At 41.2% G+C, this 27,688-nt stretch overlaps 1 protein-coding gene across 2 annotated transcripts; it reads left to right on the top strand.

The window, feature by feature from the left end:
• On the top strand, positions 1-27,688 carry LOC109894072 (zinc finger protein 263-like). 2 transcript variants are annotated; one of them, XM_031828171.1, is made up of 7 exons: positions 1-526; positions 930-1,060; positions 1,275-1,436; positions 10,687-10,848; positions 11,219-11,330; positions 16,168-16,292; positions 25,502-27,688. In XM_031828171.1, the coding sequence occupies exons 1-7, from the start codon at positions 250-252 to the stop codon at positions 26,318-26,320; spliced, it is 1,788 nt and encodes a 595-aa protein (XP_031684031.1). In that variant the 5' UTR covers positions 1-249; the 3' UTR covers positions 26,321-27,688. The 2 variants fall into 2 exon arrangements, with proteins under 2 accessions (XP_031684031.1, XP_020342887.2); XM_020487298.2 differs by lacking the exon at positions 25,502-27,688 and having other exon boundaries at positions 16,168-17,529.

Below are 27,688 nucleotides of genomic sequence, written 5' to 3'. Positions count from 1 at the left end.
CGCAAAACAACGTCGAGTCTGCCGGAAACTCACAAGAAGAAGTAAACGGAAGTGAACAGTTATTACAAGTTCATTTCCACGTTATCGTTTTTATTTAGACGTGTATTGACACACTGGAACTCAAAATATGACTCCTTTAACTGTATTGCATCAAACCCCATGTCGTGTTTAATTCACGTTGGAGACAGGACTTGGTTGATAGCTGTTATCTAGGAGACGCTAGCTAGCTAGCTGCTAACGTTAGCAAAAATGGCTAACTGTATGGTTTTTCACACTCAAATAGCCTCCATCATGGAGGTGCTTGCGAATGCAGCCGTGGCAGAGATCTGTAAACTGGTAGACGACGACTATGCAGTGTTTCGTTTGGAAATAAATCAAAGCCAGAAAGAAAACAGGGCATTGCGGAGGAAACTACTAGAACTGAAGGTTGCACGGGAGCGCGCAGAGAGAACAATGCGAGAGCGCGTCCTCGCCAGTCGCCCCAGTAGTGTCAAGATCCTTGACCGATACAGAGGAATGACAAGAGGTACATTTTGCAGAAGGCAGAGGCTGTGCTACCTGTTGCCGTTCATATATAGTTCAGTGCCTGTCGAACCGTTCCCCTCTGCACATGTGTTCAGATATTACCCAGGATTGGGTCTTGGTCAGTTTTTGGATCAGTATACAATAAATCCACTGATTACTTAGCTATCTTGTGAGAGACACAATCCTATTCTAACCAGATTCTTGATTTACTGCATTTCTATTATTTATTAAATTAAACAATTAGATGCATGGAACATAATCCATACTCAATAAATCGTTTTTCAAGAAGTTATGAGAAGTTTTACCATACATCCTTACCAATTGTAAGACAGTGTAAAAAGTGTACAATATAGCATTGACAGTAGCTAACTTAACCAGCTCATTTCCCACAATCACTCTCTCAGGTGAAGGACATCTCACTGGAGGCCACAGAAGCTTTGTGAAGTCAGCAGAACACAATACATGGAGAGATGACCAAACAATCACTGTTGATGAGGGGAGTGGAACCTCAACCCAGCACATTATCATGATAGAGGTTAGTGTAATAGTGTTGCATTAAAAACAATGAGTTACTTTGTAAATCAAATGTGTCCCGTTTATTTCAGAAAATCTCCCCTCAGCTATTCACTTGCTTACATGTAACGTCCTCATTTATCGTCAGTTAAATAAAGGAAAGAGAAAAAAATAAGTTATCTGCCATAGGGGAGCATGTGCGACTTCCTTACGACATTGTTATCTTCTTGTTCCAGTCTACAGATCCAGAGGCTGCAGGTCCTGGGGTCAAACTGGAGAGGTCTGAAGGAGAGGAGGACCCACGGAACATCAGAGACATTCAGTCTGGAGCGCCCTCTGTAGCTACGGAGGACCCCACCACCCCAGCGCAGCCCAGGACCCGACGCAGCATCACGGAGGTCAGTGGAACACCGAACGCTGTCCTCAAGTCAGAGACAGACACCAAGACTTTAACTGTAACACACAGGCTCTTACACACAGGATCTGACCACAGATCAGACCCAGAGAGATTGGGGCTGGGTAGTCTGGGCAGTCCTCTTGCTCCCAGCTCAGAGTATTTACCAGTATTTCACCAGAGCCAGAGGACGGTTAATTCCCGTGGGGATGGTGATGGTGACGCGTTAGACACTGACGGGGATGATCCGTCTTGTTCTTACACTACAGAGATGGACCCTGGCAACATACCCTTGGGTTTAGACACACAGACTGATCTGTCTAGAGGGGACTGGAACCTGCGCAGTAGTAGTGTATACTCTGAAGGGTTCCTAGATAAGAAAGAGGAGGTTATATTGGCAGATGAGGGGACTGTAAAAGTGGAGGGCAACGTTCCTCCCACGTGGAATGCAGATAGTCACCTTGGAGACGGACACTCACAGGGCAGAGATTTCTTAGATTACAGGGGAAGCTTGGAGACAAATCCAAATGTCACCACCCACTCCCCTTTACACGTGTTCAAGGATCGCGACCCAGTGTCCACGTTGATGGCACCTTCCGATTCACGCGGCCGTGTCCTTTTCGATCAGGTATTGAACTCAAACGACAGGGCTAGAGCCCAGGCTCAGGGAGGGGGAGCCACATCAGGCAATAATAAAGAGAAACGGTTCCTCTGCATGTTCTGTAACAAAGGCTTCAGCAGCTCCCAGAAGGTGGAGAGGCACCAGAGGGTACACACAGGAGAGAAACCATTCAGCTGTACCCAGTGTGAGAAGAGGTTCTCTCGCCAGGACACCCTGAAGAGGCACCAGAGGATCCACACAGGGGAGAAACCTTACAGCTGTTCACAGTGTCACATGCGCTTCGCACAGCCTGGTCAACTGAAGATGCACTTGAAGGTCCACACGGGAGAAAGGCCATTTGCCTGTATACACTGCGGGAAGAGGTTCTCAGAGAGGAGCTACCTCAGGCTACACCAGCAGAAAAAACATTCCACTCTATAACATAGAAAGTAACCATTCCACTCGATAGCTTCTGACGTTTATATCAAACCCTGCATAAAGAAAAATGTCAGCCGAAAAGATCCACAGATGCATTTGGAATAACGAGAGTCACAGATTTCAGTGTTGAATATTCCTGGGTAGAATATTGCATCCAGACGTGCGATATGTAAGGCATATATAAGCCTGAAAAGTATTTTACATAGTGTTTGTACTGTAATGTTTACAAATGTCTATTTCACTACTTCCATCCAACAATAAATTTTTTCCCAAGACACTTTTTTAGTAAGAAAGTGAATGCAGTTTTAGTTTAGATATGTGTATGTGTGGTTTTCATATGGTGTATTTAACCCTTGTTTATCTTTTAATAAACACAAAATGGGACTTTTTATTCTGACTTTCATTGAGACTCCCTTTAATATACACTGAGTATACATAACATTAATAACATCTGCTCTTTCCATGACATAGACTGACCAGGTGAAAGCTGTGATCCGTTATTGATGTCACTTGTTAAATCTACTTCAATCAGTGTAGCTGAAGAGGAGGAGACAGGGTAACGATGGACTTTTACGCCTTAAGACAATTGAGACATGGATTGTGTATGTGTGCCATTCAGAGGGTGAAGGGGCAAGACAAGATTTAAGTGACTTTGAACAGGGTATGGTAGTAGCGCACCAGTTTGTGTCAAGAACTGCAACGGTGCTGGGTTTTTCCACGCTCAACAGTTTCCTGTGTGTATCAAGAATGGTCCAACACCCAAAGGACATCCAGTTAACTAGACACAACTGTGGGAAGCATTGGAGTCAACATGGGCCAGCATCCCTGTGGAATGCTTTCAACACCTGGTAAAGTCTATGCCCCGACATATTGAAGTTGTTCTGATGGCACAAAATAGGGGGGGGGGGTGTAACTAAATATTAGGAAGGTGTTCCTAATGTTTGGTATACTCTGTGTACATCACATCTGATCTCACCCTATTCTGCATACACCCGACAGCACTTTATAACCAATATACACTTGCTAAATATACCTACACATACCTACACACTAACAAACACCTACTGTACACATCATAGTTTAGTCACATTTGTCTGCTGATTACTTTTGACTTATCATAGCTGATATATTTATGTCCACCATGATGGGTTTAAAAATAAATAGTTGCACACTCGGCAGGTAGCCTAGTGGTTAGAGCGTTGGACTAGTAACCGAAAGGTTGCAAGATCGAATCCCCAAGCTGATGTCAAATCTGTCGTTCTGCCCCTGAACAAGGTAGTTAACCCACTGTTCCTAGGCCGTCATTGAAAATAAGAATTTGTTCTTAACTGACTTGCCTAGTTAAATAAAGGTTTTAAAAAATTACATTAAAAAAATATATTAGAGGTCGACCGATTATGATTTTTCAACGCCGATACCGATTATTGGAGGACCAAATAAAGCCGATACCGATTAATCATCCAATTTTTTTTATTTATTTGTAATAATAACAATTACAACAACACTGAATGAACACTTATTTTAGCTTAATATAATACATCAATATAATCAATTTAGCCTCAAAAAATAAAACATGTTCAATTTGGTTTAAATAATGCAAAAACAAAGTGTTGGAGAAGAAAGTAAAAGTGCAATATGTGCCATGTAAGAAAGCTAACGTTTAAGTTCCTTTCTCAGTACATGAGAACATATGAAAGCTGGTGGTTCTTTTTAACATGAGTATTCCCAGGTAAGAAGTTTTAGGTTGTAGTTGTTATAGGAATTTGTATTTCATATACCTTTGACTATTAGATGTTCTTATAGGCAATTTAGTATTGCCAGTGTAACGGTATAGCTTCCATCCCTCTCCTCGTTCCCAGCTGGGTGCGAACCAGGAACACATCGACAACAGCCACCCCATTTCACATCGGTTTCACCAGCCTAATCTCGGGAGTTGATAGGCTTGAAGTTATAAATAGCTCAATGCTTGAAGCATTGCGAAGAGCTGCTGGCAAAATGCACGAAAGTGCTGTTTGAATGAATGCTTACGAGCCTGCTGCTGCCTACCACCGCTCTGTCAGACTGCTCTATCAAATCATAGACTTAATTATAACATAATAACACACAGTATTACGAGCCTTAGGTCATTAATATGGTCGAATCCGGAAATTATCATTTCGAAAACAAAACGTTTATTCTTTCAGTGAAATAAGGAACCGTTCCGTATTTTGTCTAACGGATGGCATCCCTAAGTCTAAATATTGCTGTTACATTGCACAACCTTCAATGTTATGTCATAATTACGTAAAATTCTGGCAAATTAGTTCGCAATGAGCCAGGCGGCCCAAACTGTTTCAAACTGTGCAATGAACGCAGGAGAAGTGACACAATTTCACCTGGTTAATATTGCCTGCTAACCTTTCTTTTAGCTAAATATGCAGGTTTAAAAATATATACTTGTGTATTGATTTTAAGAAAGGCATTGATGTTTATGGTTAGGTACACGTTGGAGCAACGACAGTCCTTTTCCGCGAATGCGCACAGCATCGATTATATGCAACGCAGGACACGCTAGATAAACCAGTAATATCATCAACCATGTGTAGTTATAACTAGTGATTATGATTGATTGATAGATTTTTTTTACAAGATAAGTTTAATGCTATCGAGCAACTTACCTTGGCTTCTTGCTGCATTCGCGTAACAGGCAGGCTCCTCGTGAGGCAGGTGGTTAGAGCGTTGGACTAGTTAACCGTAAGGTTGCAAGATTGAATCCCCTCATTCTGCCCCTGAACAAGGCAGTTAACCCACCGTTCCTAGGCCGTCATTGAAAATAAGAATGTGTTCTTAACTGACTTGCCTTGTTAAATAAAGTTGTAATTTTTTTTAAATTATTGGCAAAATCGGCGTTGAAAAATACCGATTTCCGATTGTTATGAAAACTTGAAATCAGCCCTAATTAATCGGCCATTCCGATTAATATATATATATATATATATATATAACTCCCAGTCATTTCTATATATATATATATATATATATACATCTGGGACATCATGTCTCACTCCATCCACTATATATACACAAGCTCAAAAAAATAAAGGGAACACTAAAATAACACATCCTAGATCTGAATGAATGATATATTCTTAAATACTTTTTTCTTTACATAGTTGAATGTGCTGACAACAAAATCACACAAATTTATCAATGGAAATCAAATTGATCAACTTATGGAGGTCTGGATTTGGAGTCACACTCAAAATCAAAGTGGAAAACCACACTACAGGCTGATCCAACTTTGATGTAATGTCCTTAAAACAAGTCAAAATGAGGATCAGTAGTGTGTGTGGCCTCCACGTGCCTGTATGACCTCCCTACAACGCCTGGGCATGCTCCTGGTGAGGTGGCGGATGGTCTCCTGAGGGATCTCCTCCCAGACCTAGACTAAAGCATCCGCCAACTCCTGGACAGTCTGTGGTGCAACGTAGCGTTAGTGGATGGAGTGAGACATGATGTCCCAGATGTGCTCAATTGGATTCAGGTCTGGGGAATGGGCGGGCCAGTCCATAGCATCAATGCCTTCCTCTTGCAGGAACTGCTGACACACTCCAGCCACCTGAGGTCTAGCATTGTCTTGCAGTAGGAGGAACCCAGGGCCAACCACACCAGCATATGGTCTCACAAGGGGTCTGAAGGATCTCATCTCGGTACTTAATGGCAGTCAGGCTACCTCTGGAGGGCACATGGAGGGCTGTGCGGCCCCCCCAAAGAAATGCCACCCCACACCATGACTGACCCACCGCCAAACCAGTCATGCTGGAGGATGTTGCAGGCAGCAGTACGTTCTCCACGGCGTCTCCAGACTGTCACATCTGTCACATGTGCTCAGTGTGAACCTGCTTTCATCTGTGAAGAGCACAGGGCGCCAGTGGCGAATTTGCCAATCTTGGTGTTCTCTGGCAAATGCCAAACGTCCTGCACGGTGTTGGGCTGTAAGCACAACCCCCACCTGTGGACGTCGGACCCTCATACCACCCTCATGGAGTCTGTTTCTGACCGTTTGAGCAGACACATGCACATTTGTGGCCTGCTGGAGGTCATTTTGCAGGGCTCTTGCAGTGCTCCTCCTTGCACAAAGGCGGAGGTAGAGGTCCTGCTGCTGGGTTGTTGCCCTCCTACGGCCTCCTCCACGTCTCCTGATGTACTGAGCCACTTGTGTGGGTTGTAGACTCCATCTCATGCTATCACTAGAGTGAAAGCACCGCCAGCATTCAAAAGTGACCAAAACATCAGTCAGGAAGCATAGGAACTGAGAAGTGGTCTGTGGTCCCCACCTGCAGAATCACTCCTTTATTGGGGGTGTCTTGCTAATTGCCTATAATTTCCACCTGTTGTCTATTCCATTTGCACAACAGCATGTGAAATGTATTGTCAATCAGTGTTGCTTCCTAAGTGGACAATTTCACAGAAGTGTGATTGACTTGGAGTTACATTGTGTTGTTTAAGTGTTCCCTTTATTTTTTTGAGCAGTGTGTGTATATATATATATACAGTGGGGCAAAAAAGTATTTAGTCAGTCATCAATTGTGCAAGTTATCCCTGTATTTTTCATCATAGGTACACTTCAACTATGACAGACCAAATGAAAAAGAAAAATCCAGAAAATCACATTGTAGGATTTTTAATGAATTTATTTGCAAATGATGGTGGAAAATAAGTATTTGGTCAATAACAAAAGTTTTTCTCAATACTTTATTATATACCCTTTGTTGGCAATGACAGAGGTCAAACGTTTTCTGTAAGTCTTCACAAGGTTTTCACACACTGTTGCTGGTATTTTGGCCCATTCCTCCATGCAGATCTCCTCTAGAGCAGTGATGTTTTGGGGCTGTTGCTGGGCAACATGGACTTTCAACTCCCTCCAAAGATTTTCTTTGGGGTTGAGATCTGGAGACTGGCTAGGCCACTCCAGGACCTTGAAATGCTTCTTACGAAGCCACTCCTTCGTTGCCCGGGCGGTGTGATCATTGCCATGCTGAAAGACCCAGCCACGTTTCATCTTCAATGCCCTTGCTGATGGAAGGAGGTTTTCACTCAAAATCTCACGATACATGGCCCCATTCATTCTTTCCTTTACACGGATCAGTCATCCTGGTCCCTTTGCAGAAAAACAGCCCCAAAGCATGATGTTTCCACCCCCGTGCTTCACAGTAGGTATGGTGTTCTTTGGATGCAACTTGGCATTCTTTGTCCTCCAAACACGACGAGTTGAGTTTTCACCAAAAAGTTATATTTTGGTTTCATCTGACCATATGACATTGGGAGAATCTTCTTCAGGATCATCCAAATGCTCTCTAGCAAACTTCAGACGGGCCTGGACGTGTACTGGCTTAAGCAGGGGGACACGTCTGGCACTGCAGGATTTGAGTCCCTGGCGGCGTAGTGTGTTACTGATGGTAGGCTTTGTTACTTTGGTCCCAGCTCTCTGCAGGTCATTCACTAGGTCCCCCCGTGTGGTTGTGGGATTTTTGCTCACCGTTCTAGTGATCATTTTGACCCCACGGGGTGAGATCTTGCGTGGAGCCCCAGATCGAGGGAGATTATCAGTGGTCTTGTATATCTTCCATTTCCTAATAATTGCTCCCACAGTTGATATCTTCAAACCAAGCTGCTTACCTATTGCAGATTCAGTCTTCCCAGCCTGGTGCAGGTCTACAATTTTGTTTCTGGTGTCCTTTGACAGCTCTTTGGTCTTGGCCATAGTGGAGTTTGGAGTGTGACTGTGAGGTTGTGGACAGGTGACTTTTATACTGATAACAAGTTCAAACAGGTGCCATTAATACAGGTAACAAGTGGAGGACAGAGGAGCTACAGCTACAGAGCTACAAGTTACAGGTCTGTGAGAGCCAGAAATCTTGCTTGTTTGTAGGTGACTAAATACTTACTTTCCACCATAATTTGCCATTAAATTCATTAAAAATCCTACAATGTAGGAACTTCTGCTTCAGCCTATCAAAGGTCTTAGATTTTCTACCCACCATCCAATGGCATTTCTTAAATATGCTCTATGCAGAAATCGCTCTGCCATTTCCTGGTTGTTAAAATTCTAATAGTTTACCTAATTTCAGTTTATGTGACAAAACAAGCAAGTATAGTGTAGAGAGTCATTGTACCATCTAAACCACTGTGAAATATATTTTTCAGAACCAAAAAAGATTGCATTTTCAGCTGTTTGAAGCTGGTGTACGACACACAAAAACTAAACTTAATAAAGAACTGAAGCATAGAAATAGCTCAAATGGAACAGAGCTGCTGCTTTTTAGACTTGTTAACGTTAGACAACATTTTCACATTTTCCACATTATGACAAAATCAACATTTTTGGTTTATCTGTTTCACACACATCCATGTGCTTGTATGAAAGAAAGTTTATTGTTAAAAAAAATCAAGAGCCTTATGGATTTGTCAAATAGCGGTCATGAAGGCTTATTGCCATCCTCATCACTTCTAGGTGGCTGCTAAAGAGGTTGACTTGTAACCTCACATCAAGCTTTTTTGTTGAGGAATAAACTGTTCAATGTCAGTCCTTGATACTTGATTCAAAGCACATGTGACGAAGTCGAATATTATAATAATGCATAAACTATAAAACATTGTAGTGTAGACTACATAAAATATACTGATGGCAGCCAAGTATCTTCCTACATTAAAGGGACATTTCTAACATTTTCAGTTGAGAGAGTGCCAAAAATGTGCAAAGCTGTCATCAAGGCGAAGGGTGGCTACTTTGAAGAATATCAAATATATTTTGATTTTTTTAACACTTGTTTGGTTACCTCATGATTCCATATGTGTTATTTCATAGTTTTGATGTCTTCACTATTATTCTACAATGTAGAAAACAGTAAAAATAAAGAAAAACCCTGGAATGAGTAGGCGTGTCCAAACTTTTGACTGGTACTGTAAGTGTAGCCTACATACAAATATACTCTTCCTACATTAAAGGGACATATATAAAATGTTCAACTTCATATTCACCACCCCAACATCAACATAATGTGAAAATGGCGCATTTCTGTGTTTTGCAGTAAAAAAAGATAGAGGAAGATAAGTGTTTCCAATGACATCATTGGTGTGCATCGCGTGATTATTAACCAATTATAAGTAGGCATTGCCTACTAATTGTCAACTAATTGGTTGATGTCAATAGAAACACTTATCTTCCTCTATTTTTACTACAAAACATAGAAAGCACCATTTTCACATTTGTTGATGTTGGGGTGCTGCTTGAGATGAATATGAAGTAGAAGCTGGCGGCAGGTTACTGTTGGGCCAGTAACCGAAAGGTTGCTCGATCGAATCCCCGAGCTGACAAGGTTAACATCTGTAGTTCTGCCCCTGAACAAGGCAGCTAACCCACTGTTCCTAGGCTGTCATTGTAAATAAGAATTTGACTGACTTGCCTGGTTAAATAACTGGCTTGCCTGGTTAAATAACAAAAAAAACATTTTGAAATGCCCCATTAAGACTGTTGATTCAAGCTGCAACACTGCCACCTGTAGGACGAGAATGAGAGTGCAAACTATTTCTACTGTACACTTTGGATCATCTTCCTCGAGGGAAAAAATACGTATGACAAAGCAGATTATAAAAATGCATTTAAAACCTCGGCCTACATTTATGTGTACACATCCATGTAATCATATGCAATGTGATTATTTGGCAATAGCAGTTTGTTTGTGTGCGGGGGGTGGCGACTCATGTGAGATTCAAACCCTTGCGACAATTACATGGACTAGGCACTTTAGACAGAGAGCAATTCCACCAGTCAATGAAATACACACGATAGCCTTGTTGCTTTGCTGATCAGAATGTGCATTTGGACTGACGTGCTTTAAGGATGCTTCCATGAACACGTCCAACTACATCTACGACTTTAATTGGCTGCAGAAGTTGTGCCAAGAAGTAATCACTGCCACCTGGTGAGGTTAGCAAAGGGCTAATGTGTGTTATCTGTGTTATCTGATGGGACCAGTTACAATTTAGCTTTCTGTCACTTGCAAGTAAAACACACATTTTAGTTGGCTTATGTGCATTTTGTGTGTGATAACCTGTTTAACTTTAAAAGCTTGCTTATGTTTGCAAGTTTGGCCCCTCCATGTTGAGTGTGTTTATTATCTTGTGTGTGTATGTACCTGAGGGAGTGAATGTCTGTATCACCTCTCTCTTCCAGGAGGAGGAGGGTCCAGAGGTACTGCTGGTGAAGGAGGAGGGGTGTGAGGAGGGTCTGGGGAACCCTGAGGGTCCCATGGTCATGGAGGACAACCAGACTACACCTCCTGAATCCACAGAGGAACCAGCTGAGCAGCACAGGACCAAACACAGTCTCACTGAGGTAAACCCACTGTGAACTACTGTCTGAATGTTATTAGGTCAGGGTCTGTATCCACAAAGCCTCTCAGAGTTGGAGTGCTGATTTAGGATAAGTTTAGCCTTTTAGATCATAATGAATAAGATTATATGGAAAGATCCTAGATCAGCACTCTTACTCAGACTCTTTGTGGATACGGGCCCAGGTCTTGATTAATTAATTGTGTCTTAAGTGTGGGACCATGCCTTTGAATGATCAAAACATTAAAGAGTGTCAAGTAATCAAATCAACTAACACACTTGCATAGTATTAATAGCAGTACCTCATTGCCCAATCAGAAGATGCTCCATATCAGATTTCTTGATCCAACATCCTCTCGCTCTGTATCTTACAGTCAGTAGACATGGAGGATGGGAATCTTGATCTGTTGCTAGTCAAAGAGGAGACAATAGAAGATGGACCAGAGAGCATTGACCTTTTGAGTGGACTAAAGATGGGGGAGCAAGGTAAGGGAGAAATACACTGAGAGTACCAAACATTAAGAACATCTTCCTAATATTGAGTTGCACCCTCCCCACTCAGAACAGCCTCAATTCGTCAGGGCATGGACTCTACAAAGTATTGAAAGCGTTCCACAGGGATGCTGGCCCATGTTGACTCCAATGCTTCCCACAGTTGTGTCAAGTTGGTTGGATGTCCTTTGTGTGGGGGGCCATTCTTGATACACACGGGAAACTGTTGAGCATGAAAAACCTAGCAGCGTTGCAGTTCTTGACACAAACCGGTGTGCCTGGCTATGGCTGTGGTGGTCGCGAAATTTTGTCAGCTGGTGATTGCCAAGCAAATAACTGTCTGTCTCACGGTAATTGACCGTTAATTAACATAAACATATTTAGCATCTCCTGGCTACAACATATTGCCTACATCTACATTTTAAAAAGTATAATAAATCCATTTAATATAGCCTACACCATCACAATAAATCCATTATTTATTTTAGACAGGTCTAAAGAAGCATGATATGAAGAAAATGTAGTCTATTTCAGAATGTAAAGGTTTTCCTCCTCTTCTTCTGAAGAGGAGAGGCGAGAAGGATCGGAGGACCAATATGCGGCGTGGTAAGTGTCCATGGTTCTTTTAATAAGAAATACTCAACATGAACAACTGAATACAAAAAAAATAAACGTGGAACGAACGAAAACCAAAACAGTACCGTGTGGTGAAAAACACAGACACGGAAACAAACACCCACGAACAAACAGTGAAACCCAGGCTACCTAAGTATGATTCTCAATCAGAGACAACTAATGACACCTGCCTCTGATTGAGAACCATACTAGGCCGAAACATAGAAATCCCAAAATCATAGAAAACAAACATAGACTGCCCACCCCAACTCACGCCCTGACCATACTAAATAATGACAAAACAACGGAAATAAAGGCCAGAACGTGACAGAAGAACAGAATAGCTTACTCTGAGTTATCCTTATGTTAGGTCCTGATCTGGCTATGTCAAATGACTGTGGGCTACACTAGTTCATTTAGCAGACAAGATTTGCTTAGAATTCCGTGGCATTATTTTATAGTATAAAGAATACAATTGAACAAAGCTGAATAAAATTGAAAGGATATTTTTGAGGGAGTGCGCACATGCGGTTATTCTGTGTTGAGTGGTTAACAAAGAAATAGGTACTCCTATATGCTTAATTTATAGTTATTAATGTAACTTTAGTTGTGATACAAACGTTGGGCTATATGTTTTGATTTGTAATACATTGTAAGGCTGCATGATGCGACTCTAATGATTATTTGAAAAAAATAGCTTGAAAGGCATGAGCTCTGCTTAGTTTTTTGCGCAGACTGTACACACTACATCAGTCACTCATTCACAATTTGACAAGCACTTGATAATGCCTAGAATTTTACTGTGGCAACCCCTTTGTGTGGCCGTAATGCACCCTAAAGAAATCCATGCCTTTTGCGGCCAGTGGCCATTGTGCCCTTCTCCCTGAGTGCTGCGTGCTCCTTCAAGTGATCGGGTCTTTCTCACAGGCTACAAGTGAAGATAGACGCATCGGGGACGCAACTGCGCATGTCCTTATCCAATTCCGAGGTGCATATTTAACATATTTGAAGAACTGTCCACATTTACTTTTCGTCAGCCAACAAGATGAGTAGGCCTAACGAACAGCAAAAGCACTAGCCTTTGTTAATCTACTATCCTCCATAGTACAAAAGCCGACCTATTCTGTGCAATAAATAAATATTCCAAACATAGTCTGGGACAGTTGTGGGATGCGATAGATCCCAAATGAATACAACCACTTGCACCAAAAAATATTTTTTACGCAATGTGGCTGACGCAACAAATCAGAATGTTTAGCTTAAAATGTAAGGGAATTTTTTAAAACATTATATGCGCAGCATTGCGCACATGGTAGTAGGTTATAAGCGCAAATGTTCCATTAGCGGAAAACACCTCTGTCAAGAGTGACCACAAATGCAATTATGCATGCTTTTATTATACATTTTATTTTTTATGGTGAAAATGATCTAGCACAAACTTAAAACTCATGCGCCGCTTATGTATGCCAGTTAGGCTATACACCCCTTGTAAAGTTATTTGGCCACTTTAGTTGTGATACAAACCTTATTAAAACATATAGGCCCATGGGCTAGACCACATGAGGTGTACTACTATGATTAGAAAAAGTCATTGTTCTTATGCTGGGCATCATTCACAAGTGATAGGCTAATATTGTCACACATCAGACTATTCCTGATTTAATCTTGTCTGTACATATACTAAATAATATATGTGTGAAATTTGTGTTGATTTAGAATGGACCATTATCATGCACCTGTTTCGAAACAGGGGCAGCGGGAAAAAATACATGTCATCTATGCACTTATTGTAAGTAGCAAATGGAGGATGTTTTTCCCCGTGATTTATTTTCATTCCAGCCAGGTAGGCTATACTCCTGTTGTAAATATAAAAATGTTCTTAATATTAGGAAAGTTGAGAAATAAATATAGTGGCCTAGCCTATAGAAAGCTGATGGGTTCCTCCTCTTTTTAAGAGGCCATCACGCAATTGCATAGCCTATTGAAATGTTGCTCAACATGAGCTCATGGGCTCTCATTAATTGTTTGATTATATTTTCGAATACATTTGCATTGTCAGAGTGATTAGAAGGACAATAGAGTGCTGATTTACAAGGCAGTTAGCAAGTTTGGTAGGCCACTAATGACCAGCAGCTTGGAGAAGCCTAATTACTATGACTAAACGGTCACGCCGAATTTGACTGCCTTCATGACTTGTGACCGCCGGTGTGGCGGTAATACAGTCACCTCAACAGCACTATGCCTGGCACCTACTCCCATACCCCGTTCAAAGGCACTTAAATCTTTTGTCTTGCCCATTCACCATCTAAATGGCACACATACAGTGGGGCAAAAAAGTATTTAGTCAGCCACCAATTGTGCAAGTTCTTCCACTTAAAAATATGAGAGAGGCCTGCAATTTTCATCATAGGTACATTTCAACTATGACAGACAAATTGAGAAAAAAATCCAGAAAAATCACATTGTAGGATTTTTAATGAATTTATTTGCAAATTATGGTGGAAAATAAGTATTTGGTCACCTACAAACAAGCAAGATTTCTGGCTCTCACAGACCTGTAACTTCTTCTTTAAGAGGCTCCTCTGTCCTCCACTCGTTACCTGTATTAATGGCACCTGTTTGAACTTGTTATCAGTATAAAAGACACCTGTTCACAACCTCAAACAGTCACACTCCAAACTCCACTATGGCCAAGACCAAAGAGCTGTCAAAGGACACCAGAAACAAAATTGTAGACCTGCACCAGGTTGGGAAGACTGAATCTGCAATAGGTAAGCAGCTTGGTTTGAAGAAATCGACTGTGGGAGCAATTATTAGGAAATGGAAGACATACAAGACCACTGATAATCTCCCTTGATCTGGGGCTCCACGCAAGATCTCACCCCGTGGGGTCAAAATTATCACAAGAATGGTGAGCAAAAATCCCAGAACCACATGGGGGGACCTAGTGAATGACCTGCAGAGAGCTGGGACCAAAGTAACAAAGTCTACCATCAGTAACACACTACGCCGCCAGGGACTCAAATCCTGCAGTTCCAGACGTGTCCCCCTGCTTAAGCCAGCACACGTCCAGGCCCGTCTGAAGTTTGCAAGAGAGCATTTGGATGATCCAGAAGAAGATTGGGAGAATGTCATATGGTCAGATGAAACCAAAATATAACTTTTTGGTAAAAACTCAACTCGTCGTGTTTGGAGGACAAAGAATGCTGAGTTGCATCCAAAGAACACCATACCTACTGTGAAGCACGAGGGTGGAAACATCATGCTTTGGGGCTGTTTTTCTGCAAAGGGACCAGGATGACTGATCCCTGTAAAGGAAAGAAGGAATGGGGCCATGTATCGTGAGATTTTGAGTGAAAACCTCCTTCCATCAGCAAGGGCATTGAAGATGAAACGTGGCTGGGTCTTTCAGCATGACAATGATCCCAAACACACCGCCCGGGCAAGGAAGGAGTGGCTTCGTAAGAAGCATTTCAAGGTCCTGGAGTGACCTAGCCAGTCTCCAGATCTCAATCCCAAAGAAAATCTTTGGAGGGAGTTGAAAGTCCGTGTTGCCCAGCAACAGCCCTAAAACATCACTGCTCTAGAGGAGATCTGCATGGAGGAATGGGCCAAAATACCAGCAACAGTGTGTGAAAACCTTGTGAAGACTTACAGAAAACATTTGACCCCTGTCATTGCCAACAAAGGGTATATAACAAAGTATTGCGATAAACTTTTGTTATTGACCAAATACTTATTTTCCACCAAAATTTGCAAATAAATTCATAAAAAATCCTACAATGTGATTTTCTGGATTTAAAAAATATTTTGTCTATCATAGTTGAAGTGTACCTATTACAGGCCTCTCATCTTTTTAAGCGGGAGAACTTGCACAATTGGTGGCTGACTAAATACTTTTTTGCCCCACTGTACATACACAAACCATGTCTCAATTGTCTCAATCCTTATTTTTTCCTGTCCCCTCCCTTTCAGTCTGTCATCTCAATGTCAAGGAAAGAGCATGTTTTGTATACTCAGTGTACATACAGCCTACATATAGTGATAGATCTTCCATAGAAATAGTGATGCACCTGGCTATTATTTTTTTTCATTCAAACAATTAAATCAATACAACTTTTTACATACAAAAACTCAAGTTATAAATGTATGAACTTGACCTGGTAACTGACAAAAAATAACTAAATATAAGTCTATATTCTAACCTCTTCTTCAGGTAGTTGGCTGGAGGCTAACAGGGGAGACTGGGTGGCCATCTTGGATTCCCAGAACCAGACGGGTGTAACCAAGGGCCCAGGGGACATCACTGAGAAGGCCAGGACCAGAGGCGACATAGTGGAGGTCAGTGGATGGGACAGCGTGCTCAACTCTGGGCTGGGGAACAACACTGTTAACCACAACCAGAAACAGACTGTTGAACCCAAAACAATAACCAAACTTAGTCTCCATGACAATAGACTGTCTGAGACCAGAGCAAGGTGTAGATTTGGTCTGCGGGGACAGGGAGGTGTCCGTATGCGAGGGGAGAGAACAACAGACACAGACTGGGCTAGCAATGCTCCGTCCTGCTCCTATAATTGTGATTCAGAGACATTGGTGGCGCCTCAGGTTAACCCCCTAATAGGTGCTTCCTTCAGCCTGCCTTCTATAGGATCTATAAACTGGAACATGGACCCTCAAACAACACAGACATTCCCTGGCCTTCATCCTCCTCACACTTTCCTAATGTTAAACCAGACTTCCGACAATGCCAGTGCCTCAACACCAAATGGCTACACAAGCCCATTGACAAATTACAGTAGCAGTAACTCTATCTGCATATCCGGTGGCAAAGAGAAGCGCTTCCCGTGTTTGTTCTGTGGGAAAGCCTTCAGTTTCCCCAAACAGGTGGAGATCCATCAGAGGATGCACACAGGGGAGAAACCCTACAGCTGTACCCATTGTCAAATGTGCTTCGCTCAGGCTGGTCACCTAAAGAGACACCAGAGGGTCCACACAGGGGAGAAACCCTACAGCTGCCCCCAGTGTGAGAAGAGGTTCTCCCACCAGCACCAGCTGAAGATGCACCTGAAAGTCCACACGGGAGAGAGGCCGTTCGCCTGTACGCATTGTGGGAAGAGGTTCTCAGAGAGGAGCTACCTCAGGATACACCAGCAGAAAATGCACACGGCCCATGTATAGTGACATGTAATGTAGTATTAGTTAGTTTGTAGTTAAATCTGTTGGTTTTGGATGTAGTAGTGAACTGGATGCAGTGAACCGGATGAAGTAAACCGAGGAAAGAATGAGTATGATGAGGCAGAGAAGATGATATGGTGATGGTTGGTGTGAAGGTGTCTGTAAAAACTCTTCACTGGTATAAAGTATTGAAAATATGTGAAAGGTAATGTTGAACCTTTTCCAAAGTTTTCTCAACTGAATTTTATCAAAGCGAGGGTACTAGATTTACAGAAAAGTGTACCAGAGTGAGACAAGTTATTCAACTTGTCACGTATCGTTTAGTGCAATATAAGTACTGTACTTCACGTTATGTGAGTATATGACCATTTTGTTGAAATTAAATTCAATATTGACTCTGTGCTGACTGACTTGGTTATTTTTGTATCATTTTAGGGACTGAGTTTCCTTTATCTCAGTCTGACCAAAACATTATACTTCATTCATGAATCAACACATATGGAAAACCTTTTTTTACTCCAATGGCTCCATATTATTAGGTACTTGAATCACAGTGTTAGAGATGGACTAGACTTAATTTAAAAAAAAAGTTTTACCCACCTCCACATTCCCACATTTAGGGGAACTAAACTATTTTTTATTATACAACTATTTATTATTCTAAATATATATATTTTAAATATTTTTTTTTTTCAAGGAGCCGTCCTTTTTCTTTTGGGGGTTTTTCTTTCCTTGTATTTGTTTCAATCGTGTTTCAAACTACCAGCCACATCTCCCCCAGACCACCCAACCCTCTTCAGTCCACTACCTCAGTGTGGTGGACACACAAAAACAAAGAAGCAATTACCTTAAACTAGAAAAGGACATAAACAGGAATCACATACAAAAATACAAAACAACCACAATAAATACAACTCAACAAACAAAAAAACGAAACAAATAGAATTGTCATATTACTGGCAATCAGGAGCACCTTTCTTTTGTATATGAAATCAAGGCCCATCCTTCTTGATGTGTTATTTGGTCCCACTTATCAGTAAAATCTGGAGACCTCACATTTTCTTTTGCAATCTAGTGAATAATAGTGTTTGACAATTAGGTTGAAAGATTCCAATACTAACATATTTGTTTTCTGAGTTTTAAAAATGGAAACCTACCCCAGCAGCAGCCAATTTTACTGTTTGTGGAAAAATAACAAAACCGTGTAAAACAGGGAGTAACCACTCTTGTACTTTTGTCCAAAAGTTAACACCTATGTGGCAATACCAGAAAATATGTAAGAATTCCTCCACTTCCACACGACAAAAACGGCAGAAACGGGGTTCTTCGATGCCCAATATTTGTAACATCTTATTAGTAGCCAAAAATATTTACAATATCTTCAACTGAAACATTCAGATTGTGGAGTCTAATGTTCTATAAATGCTTCCCCCAGTAAGAGTTGAAATTGTGTGGGAAGGCATCTAATTTGTTGTGTTTTTCAAATGAAAATGGTACTTGTCTTTATTGATTGTATCGCTAGTTAACCATCTGTGAGATTTAATATGAGATCTACAAACAGTTTCTATTTCCTTTCCCTTTTTGTCTTCCATTCTGTTGGAATTGCTCCCAGTACCTGATAGTTTATCAGTATATTTGAATTCAACCATATGATCTGCCTCTGAATTTTCCTGAGGATAATGGCTCTGAATTCTCCTGAGGATAATATTGAAAATGCAAGAAAGCTTTTATTGATTATTTGAAGAATGGGTGCCTTCATAAAATATTCATATCTCTTGACTTAATGCAGTGTTTTTTAGAAATGTTAGAAAATGTATTAAAAATGAAATACAGAAATATATAATTTACATATATATTCACACCCACAAGTCAATATATGTTCAAATCACCTTTGGCAGTGATTACAGCTGTGAGTCTTTCTGGATAAGTCTTTAAGACTTTTGCACACCTGAATTGTACAATATTTGCACATTGTTTAAAAAAATTTTTATTCAAGTTTGTTGTTGGTCATAGCTAGACAGCCATTTTGAAGTCTTGCTAGATATTTTCAAGCTGATTTAAGTCACAACTGTAACTAGGCCACTCAGGAACATTCAATATCATCTTGGTAAGCAACTCCAGTGTGTATTTGGCCTTGTGTTTTAGGTTATTGTCCTGCTGAAAGCTGAATTTGTCTCCCAGTGTGTTGGAATGCAGACTGAACCAGGTCTTCCTCTAGGATTTTCCTGTGCTTAGCTTTATTCCGTTTCTTTTTATCCTAAGAAAAAAAGTCCCTTGCCGATGACAAGCATACCCATAACATGATGCAGCCACCACCATGTTTTAAAATATGAAGACTGGTACTCAGTGATGTGTTGTGTTGGATTTGCCTCAAACCTAACACTTACTATTCAGTAAATAAAGTTAATTTCTTTGCCACATGTTTTGCTGTTTTACTTTAGTGCCTTATTGCAAACATGTTTTGGAATATATTTATTATGTACAGGCTTCATTATTTTCACTCTGTCATTTAGGTTAGTGTTGTGGAGAAACTACAATGTTGTTGATCCATCCTCCGTTTTATCCTATCACAGCCATTAAACTTTGTAATTGTTTTAAAGTCACCATTGGCCTCATGGTGAAATTGGCAACCATTGGCCTCATGGAGCAGTTTCCTTCCTCTCCGGCAACTGAGTTAGAAAGGATGCCTGTGTCTTTGTAGTGATGGTGTATTGAGACACCCTCCAAAGTTTAATTAATAACTTTACCATGTCCAAAGGGATATTCAATGTCTGTTTTTTTACATTTTTACCCATCTATCAATAGGTGCCCTTATTTGCAAGGCATTGTAAAACCTCCGTGGTCTTTGTGGTTGAATCAGTGTTTGTTTGAAATTCACAGCTCAACTGAGGGACCTTACATATAATTGTATGTGTGGGGTACAGAGATGAGGTAGTCATTCAAAAAGTATGCTAAACACTATTATTGCACACTGAACATTCATTATCTTCTTTGATAAGCAACTCCAGTGTAGATTTGGCCTTGTGTTTTAGGCTATTGTCCTGCTGAAAGGTGAAATCATCTCCCAGTGTCTGGTGAAAAGCAGACTGAACCAGGTTTTCCTCTAGGACTTTGCCTGTGCTTAGCTCCGTTCCATTAATTTTTTTTATCCTGATAAATCCTGAGCAGTTTCCTTCTTCTCCGGCAACTAGTTAGGAAGAACATCTGTATCTTTGTAGTGACTGGGTGTATAGATTATTATTTTATAGGGCAAGGCAGCTCTAACCAACATCTCCAATATCGTCTCACTGATTGGACTCCAGGTTAGCTGACTCCTGACTTATATGAGCTTTTAGAGAAGTCATTAGCCTATTCACATACTTTTCCAACCTACACTGTGATTGTTTAAATTATGTATTCAATATAGACAAGACAAATACAATAATTTGTGTGTTATTAGTTTAAGCACACTATATTTGTCTGATGTTGTGACTTAGATGAAGATCAGATTAAATTTGATAACCAATTTATGCATAAATCCAGGTAATTCCAAAGGGTTCACATACTTTTTCTTGCCACTGTATTGACTCAAGACATTTCAGGTTTTTATTTTGTATTTATTTGTAAACATTTCTAAAAACATAATTCCACTTTGACATTATAGGTTAATGTGTGTAGTCCAGTGACGACAAATTCAGGCTGTAAAGGGGTGTGAATACTTTCTGAAGGCACTGTAGATAAACAGAGGTAATGAATGTGTTTTTCAAGGTCACTCTGCCATATAAAGACAAAGCTTTACCTTTCCACAGCAATAGTATGTTGTCAATTTTGGCTAGTTTCACATCTAAGTTCTCCTTTACAAGATCCTTCATTATTTTGGAATGTGGATGCCAAGCATGTCCACTGGGCCATTGCTCCACTTCATTGGTACACAACAGGGCAAAAGATAGTTGGACTTTCTTAAGGAACCCACTCTCAAAAAGGTATATTTCTCATAATTTGGTTTCAGACCCGATAAATTAGAAAAGTCATTCAAATCTTCAAAAAGAGCATCAGGTGATGATTGTTGAGGCTGAAAGGCAAATGCCTTTCATCTGCATATAAGGACATTTTGGTTGTAATACCACTGATACACAGACCTACTATACTAAACAAAAATAAACGCAAGAACTTCATGATTTTACTTAGTTACAGTTCATATAAGAACATCAGTCAATTGAAATAAATTCATTATGGCCGAAGCTATGGATTTCACATGACTGGGCAGGGGCACAGCCATGGGTGGGCCTGGGAGGGCATAGGCCCACCTACTGGGGACCCAGGTGCAGCCAATCAGAATGAGTTTTTCCCCCACAAAAGGGCTTTATTACAGACAGAAATACTCCTCAGTTTCATCGGCTGGTCTCCGGTGATCCCGCAGGTAAAGAAGACAGATTTGGAGATCCTGTACTGTCAAATTCTCTAAACAAACGTTGGAGGTGGCTTATGGTAGAGAAATGAACTTTAGATGTATGTAGCAACCTACCTATGTAGCAACCCTAAATAAAGCCAGATTGCTCACTTTGCTTATTACTTTCTTCATTCTAAGTGCTAAACATCTTGATAGAATATTGGTATCACAGCACAAATTGAGGGGTCTTCAGTTTGAGGTGCCCAGGGTTTATATAATGGGCATTTGCTTTCTGCTTCAATAGTAATGTAATCAGTCCCTCTCTTTGGGATGTTGATCATTCCCCATGTTCAAATGAAAAATGTAAGCAGGTGAGCAAAGGTTCTTAGTTTTCTGTAAAAATACCCTGTACACCTCAATTGGTATACCGTCAAAGCCAGGATATTTACCAGTTTGGAATGAGTTAATTGCCATTACTAGTTCATCGTCAGCGATCAACCCCTCACAGGATGCTATTTGTATTTCTGTTAAGCTGCAATATGTAACTTTTTGGGTGACCCGACCAAATTCACATAGAAAGCCATGGTCTATACTTTTTATTTTTCTCCAATGACCGAATTTGGCCATGATTGGGCAATTTTCAATACCTCATCTGCTAGGATATATGGTTTTGTTTGTATATTTCCATCATTATCCTCAGAAAGACCTGTGAAAACCAGGTTCTCTCTCATCGAATGGGACTGTAGGTCTAATAAATCCCCCTAGAGTCTATTGATACACCAGTGCGTCAATATAAGTAACACTTAAAAATTCCCATCAAAATCTTTCAGTTTAAGCTAGAGAAATCTGTTTTGTGGCATAGGCTGAGTCTCAATCCATCACATCCGCATCTGCGGTGGAAGGTGGCCAAGCTACAGTGGTGTTTGTCAGACCATGAGACATCCAGAAAATTGGTCTTCTCATGAAAACGTCTGTAGTGTCTGAACGGTTTGGCCTACAAAGCGAATATGGAAAGATGAGACTATCACGAAAACTATCCGTTTTGCTCTACGATCCCCACAAGTGTCACGGGACCCGTCTGAATGTAACTGGTACCAGTTTTTTTTTAATTAACGGAAGTATGGAGATAGTTTTGTGTCTACCACAAAAAAGGGGTTAAATATGTGTACAAGAAAAGCACAAATAAAACAAAGTACACTTGAAAACCTTTTGATTCCTTTTGATTTATTATTTCCATTTATGAATGTGTTATTCAATGCATTTTCATGGGATCTGGTACTAAAGGCCAAAGTCTATATTTGATCAAATATATACAGTACCAGTCAAAAGTTGACACACCTACTCATTCAAGGGTTTTTCTTTATTTTTACTATTTTCTACATTGTAGAATAATAGTGAAGATATCAAAACTATGAAATAACACACATGGAATCATGTAGTAACAAAAAAAGTGTTAAACAAATCAAAATATATTTTATATTTGAGATTCTTCAAAGTAGCCACCCTTTTACTTGATGACAGCTTTGCACACTTGGCATTCTCTCAACCAGCTTCATGAGGTAGTCATGCATTTCAATTAACAGCTGTGCCTTGTTAAAAGTTAATTTGTGGAATTAATTTCCTTCTTAATGCATTTGAGCCAATCAGTTGTGTTGTGACAAGTTATGGGTGGTATACAGAAGATAACCCTATTTGGTTAAAGTCCAAGAAGTTAATTTGTGGAATTAATTTCCTTCTTAATGCATTTGAGCCAATCAGTTGTGTTGTGACAAGTTATGGGTGGTATACAGAAGATAGCCCTATTTGGTTAAAGTCCAAGTCCATATTATGGCAAGAACAGCTCAAATAAGCAAAGAGAAATGACAGTCCATCATTAGTTTAGGACATGAAGGTCCGTCAATCTGGAGAATTAAGAACTTTGAAAGTTTCTTCAAGTGCAGTCGCAAAAACCATCAAGCTCTATAATGAAACTGGTTCATGAGGACCGCCACAGGAATGGAAGACCCAGAGTTCTCTGCTGCAGAGGATAAGTTCATTAGAGATACGAGTCTCAGAAATTGCAGCCCAAATAAATGCTTCACAGAGTTCAAGTAAGAGTCACATCTCAACATCAACTGTTCAGAGGAGACTGCATGAAATCAGGCCTTCATGGTCAAATTACTGCAAAGAAACCACTACTAAAGGACACCAATAAGAAGAAGAGACTTGCTTGGGCCAAGAAACATGATCAATGGAAATTAGACTGGTGGAAATCTGTCAGTTGATCTGATAAGTCAAAATTAGATATTTTTGGTTCCAACCACCGTGTCTTTGTGAGACACAGAGTAGGTGAATGGATGATCTCCGCATGTGTGGTTCCCACCGTGAAGTGGTGGAGGTGTCTGTGATTTAGAATTCAAAGCAGACTTAAACAGCATGGCTACCACAGCATTCTGCAACAATACACCACTCCATCTGGTTTGCGCTTCGTGGGACTATCTTTTGTTTTTCAACAGGACAATGATCCAACACACCTCTAGGCTGTGTAAGGGCTATTTGACCAAGAAGTAGAATGATGGAGTGCTACATCAGATTACCTAGCCTCCATAATCACCCAACCTCAACCCAATTGAGATGGTATTGGATGAGTTGAACCTCAGAGTGAAAAAAAAGCAGCCAACAAGTACTCAGTATATGAAAAGCATTCCAGGTGAAGCTGGTTGAGAGAATGCCAAGAGTGTGCAAAGCTGTCATCAAGGCAAAGGTTGGCTACATTGAAGAAGCTAAAATATATTTTGATTTGTTTAACACTTTTTTGGTTACTGCATGATTCCATATGTGTTATTTCATAGTTTTGATGTCTTCATTATTATTTTACAATGTAGAAAATAGCAAAATATATATATATATATTTGAATGAGTAGGTGTGTCCAAACTTGACTGGTACTGTATATCTAATTTTAGACCTACAAATTCAAAATCAAATAGCTAAATAATCCACGGTATGACCATCTTAGAACAATAATAACCCCCCAGTCTTAAACTCTAGAGAAATAACATTTATTTGAGCATTTTGTCACTTGATAATGAATTAACAGTAGTTGTGAATGTTTTGACATTACCTTTGAGCTGTAGGTTGTCTTTGATCAGGTATTTTAATTGGAGCTGGCTGAATTCCAGACTGGCTGCTAGGTCACTGAGATATTTGTGCACACATTTTTGTTGTTGCACATTTACCGCTTATTCTCCCCAATTTTGTGATATCCAATTGGTAGTTAGTCTTGTCCCATCGTTGCAACTCTCCTACAGACTCGGGAGAGGCGAAGGTCGAGAGCCATATTTAACAGTATAGCTTCCGTCCGTCCCCTCGCCCCTACCCGTACGCGAACCGGGGACCCTCTGCACACATCCACAGTCACCCCCGAAGCATCGTTATCGATCGCTCCACCAAAGCCGCGGCCCTTGCAGAGCAAGGGGAACCACTACTTCCAGGTCTCAAAGCGAGTGACGTCACCGATTGAAATGCTATTAGCGCGCACCACCGCTAACTAGCTAGCCATTTCACATCCGTAACACATGTGTCTACCGAAACACGACCCTGCCAAGCTGAACTGCTTCTTGACACACTGCTCACTTATCCCGGAAGCCAGCCGCACCAATGTGTCGGAGGAAACACTGTCCATTTGCACACAACTTCTAGCATGGATCATTTCTTGTCGACAGACTGTAGTACATTCCAAATCAAATGTCCATAGATTTGTTTCTGCATCTTTTCGCTCCTTGGGGAGCTTGTTCTAATGGTTAATGTTTTATAATCATAGAAAGAGAAATGGTTGTGCGCAGCTCAAATGTTCATTGTGACAAAAGTTCTGCGGGTGCCGCTGATGAAGGCTGCCGGTGAAACGCATCCATTTGTTCTGGCCTCTGTTGCTAAACATGACATTTGAGCTGAGCACATGTGTGTACAGCAAATTGTTTCTCATATAAACCTTTATATGCTCTTCTGTACAATTTGTGTTTACAGTCTGCAGTCCATGAAGACCTGCAGATATCAGGTGTTGCTGGCGGGAGAGACTGGACCTCTGAGGCGGATGGACACAAACCCTGGCCTCAGATCAGGACAATGGATCAGGAGCTGTCATGCTTCCTTCCCAAGTCAGAACCAGCACCCAACCGTGAGGGACAGAGACTCCACCACCACACAGAACACAACCAGTGGACAGGGGGACTGAACAATCTCAGTCCTGGTGGTCATCAGAGAGACAGAGGCTCCAATCAGGGATCCAGTCTGCAGCCCAGACCCTTCTCTTCACAGTCTCAGTGCAGGGAAGGAGCAGGACCTGGGGATGATAGAGACAGACCCTCCTGTTCCTATGATACAAACACCACAGTATCCATGATGAACAATGCAGGTCACCCTGGGTCTAGCCTTCCTCAGTTACCTCATGGTTACCCCACCAATACAGACAGGGTAAGGATGGGCGTTCACCACAAGATTTACCTTGCTTATAACACAGCACACAATCCAAACAACACCCAAACAATGACAAGAGGTCAAGGAGGGAGTTCAAAGACTAACCACCTGAGGGCGGTGGCTCCTGCTTCTACCTCCTCTGGTGTCATTGGGTCACAACATGGGAGGCTGAGCATTAGGACAGACGCAGACAAGCCGTACGCCTGCCCCACGTGTGGGAAGCGCTTTACTGAGGCGACCTACGTGAAGAAGCACCAGACCGTTCACACCAAGGAGAGGCCCTTCAAGTGCAAACTATGTCACAAGAGCTTCTCCTTCCTGACTAACCTTACCAGACATAGGAGTGTCCACAAAGGAGAGAAATTGTAGCAGTGTGGCTTGAGTTTTACACAGGGGATATCTGGGAACTGACATGACCAAAAGTATGTGGACACCTACTCATCGAACATCTCATTCCAAAATCATGGGCGTTAATATTGGTATCCCCTTTGCTGCTATAACAGCCTCCACTCTTCTGGGAAGGCTTTCCACCACATGTTGGAACATTGCTGCTGGGACTTCCTTCCATTCAACCACAAAATAATTCGTGAGATCAGGCACTGATGTTGGGCAATTAGGCCTGGCTCGCAATCGGCATTCCAATTCATCCCAAAGGTGTAAGATGGAGTTGAGGTCAGGGCTCTGTGCAGGCCAGTCAAGTTCTTCCACACCGATCTCAACAAACCATTTGTGTATGGACCTCACTTTGTGCACAGGGGCGTTGTCATGCTGAAACAGGAAAGGGCCTTCCCCAAACTGTTGTCACAAACTTGGATGCACAGAATCGTCTAGAATATCATTGCATGCTGTAGCGTTAAGACTGCCAGATTGTGAAGCGTGATTCATCACACCAGAGAATGCGTTTCCGCTGCTCCAGAGTCCAATGGGGGGCAGCTTTACACCATTCCAGCCAACCTTTGCCATTGCGCATGGTGCTCTTAGGCTTGTGTGCGGCTGCATGGCCATAGAAACCCATTTCATGAAGCTCCCGATGAACAGTTCTTGTGCTGATGTTGCTTCCAGAGGCAGCTTGGAACTGGGTAGTGAGTGTTGCCACCAACGATTTTTACGCGCTTCAGCGGTCCAGTTCTGTGATGTTGTGCAGCCTACCACTTTGTGGCTGAGGCATTGTTCCTACTAGACGTTTCCACTTCAAAATAACAGCATTTACAGTTGACCGGGGCAGCTATAGCAGGGCAGAATTTTGACAAACTGACTTGTTGGAAAGGTGGCATCCTGTGACGGTGCCACATTGAAAGTCACTGAGCTCTTCAGTAAGGTCATTCCAGCAGAAAATGTAATACTAGTTAGTTTGTATATGAATATGTAGTACTAGTTAGTTTGTAGTTAATTCTGTTGGTTTTGGATGTAGTAATGAACTGGATGAAGTGAACCAAGGAAATAATGAGTATGATGAGGCAGGGTAGATGATATGGTGATGGTTGGTGTGAAGGTGTCTGTAAAAACTCTTCACTGGTATAAAGTGTTGAAAATATGTGAAAGGTAATGTTGAACCTTTTCCAAAGTTTTTTCAAATGAATTGTATCAAAGCGAGGGTACTAGATTCACAGAAAAGTGTACCAGAGTGAGACAAGTTATTCTACTTGTCACGTATCATTTTGTGCAATATAAGTACTGTACTTCATGTTATGTGAGTGTATGACCATTTTGTTGAAATTAAATTCAAAATTGACTCTG

This window comes from Oncorhynchus kisutch, linkage group LG7 (assembly GCF_002021735.2).
Source record: "Oncorhynchus kisutch isolate 150728-3 linkage group LG7, Okis_V2, whole genome shotgun sequence".
NCBI lineage: Eukaryota > Metazoa > Chordata > Actinopteri > Salmoniformes > Salmonidae > Oncorhynchus > Oncorhynchus kisutch.
The sequence above is the reverse complement of the archived record's forward strand: the minus strand, read 5'-3'. Positions and strand labels throughout refer to the sequence as shown.

Bases quoted from the DNA above. Each gene is read 5' to 3' on its own strand.
- LOC109894072 (XM_020487298.2), top strand. From the start codon at position 250: ATGGCTAACTGTATGGTTTTTCACACTCAAATAGCCTCCATCATGGAG. The intron at 1,437-10,686 runs GTCAGTGGAACA...TCTCTCTTCCAG, and splicing joins CCCGACGCAGCATCACGGAG to GAGGAGGAGGGTCCAGAGGT. The intron at 10,849-11,218 runs GTAAACCCACTG...TGTATCTTACAG, and splicing joins CCAAACACAGTCTCACTGAG to TCAGTAGACATGGAGGATGG.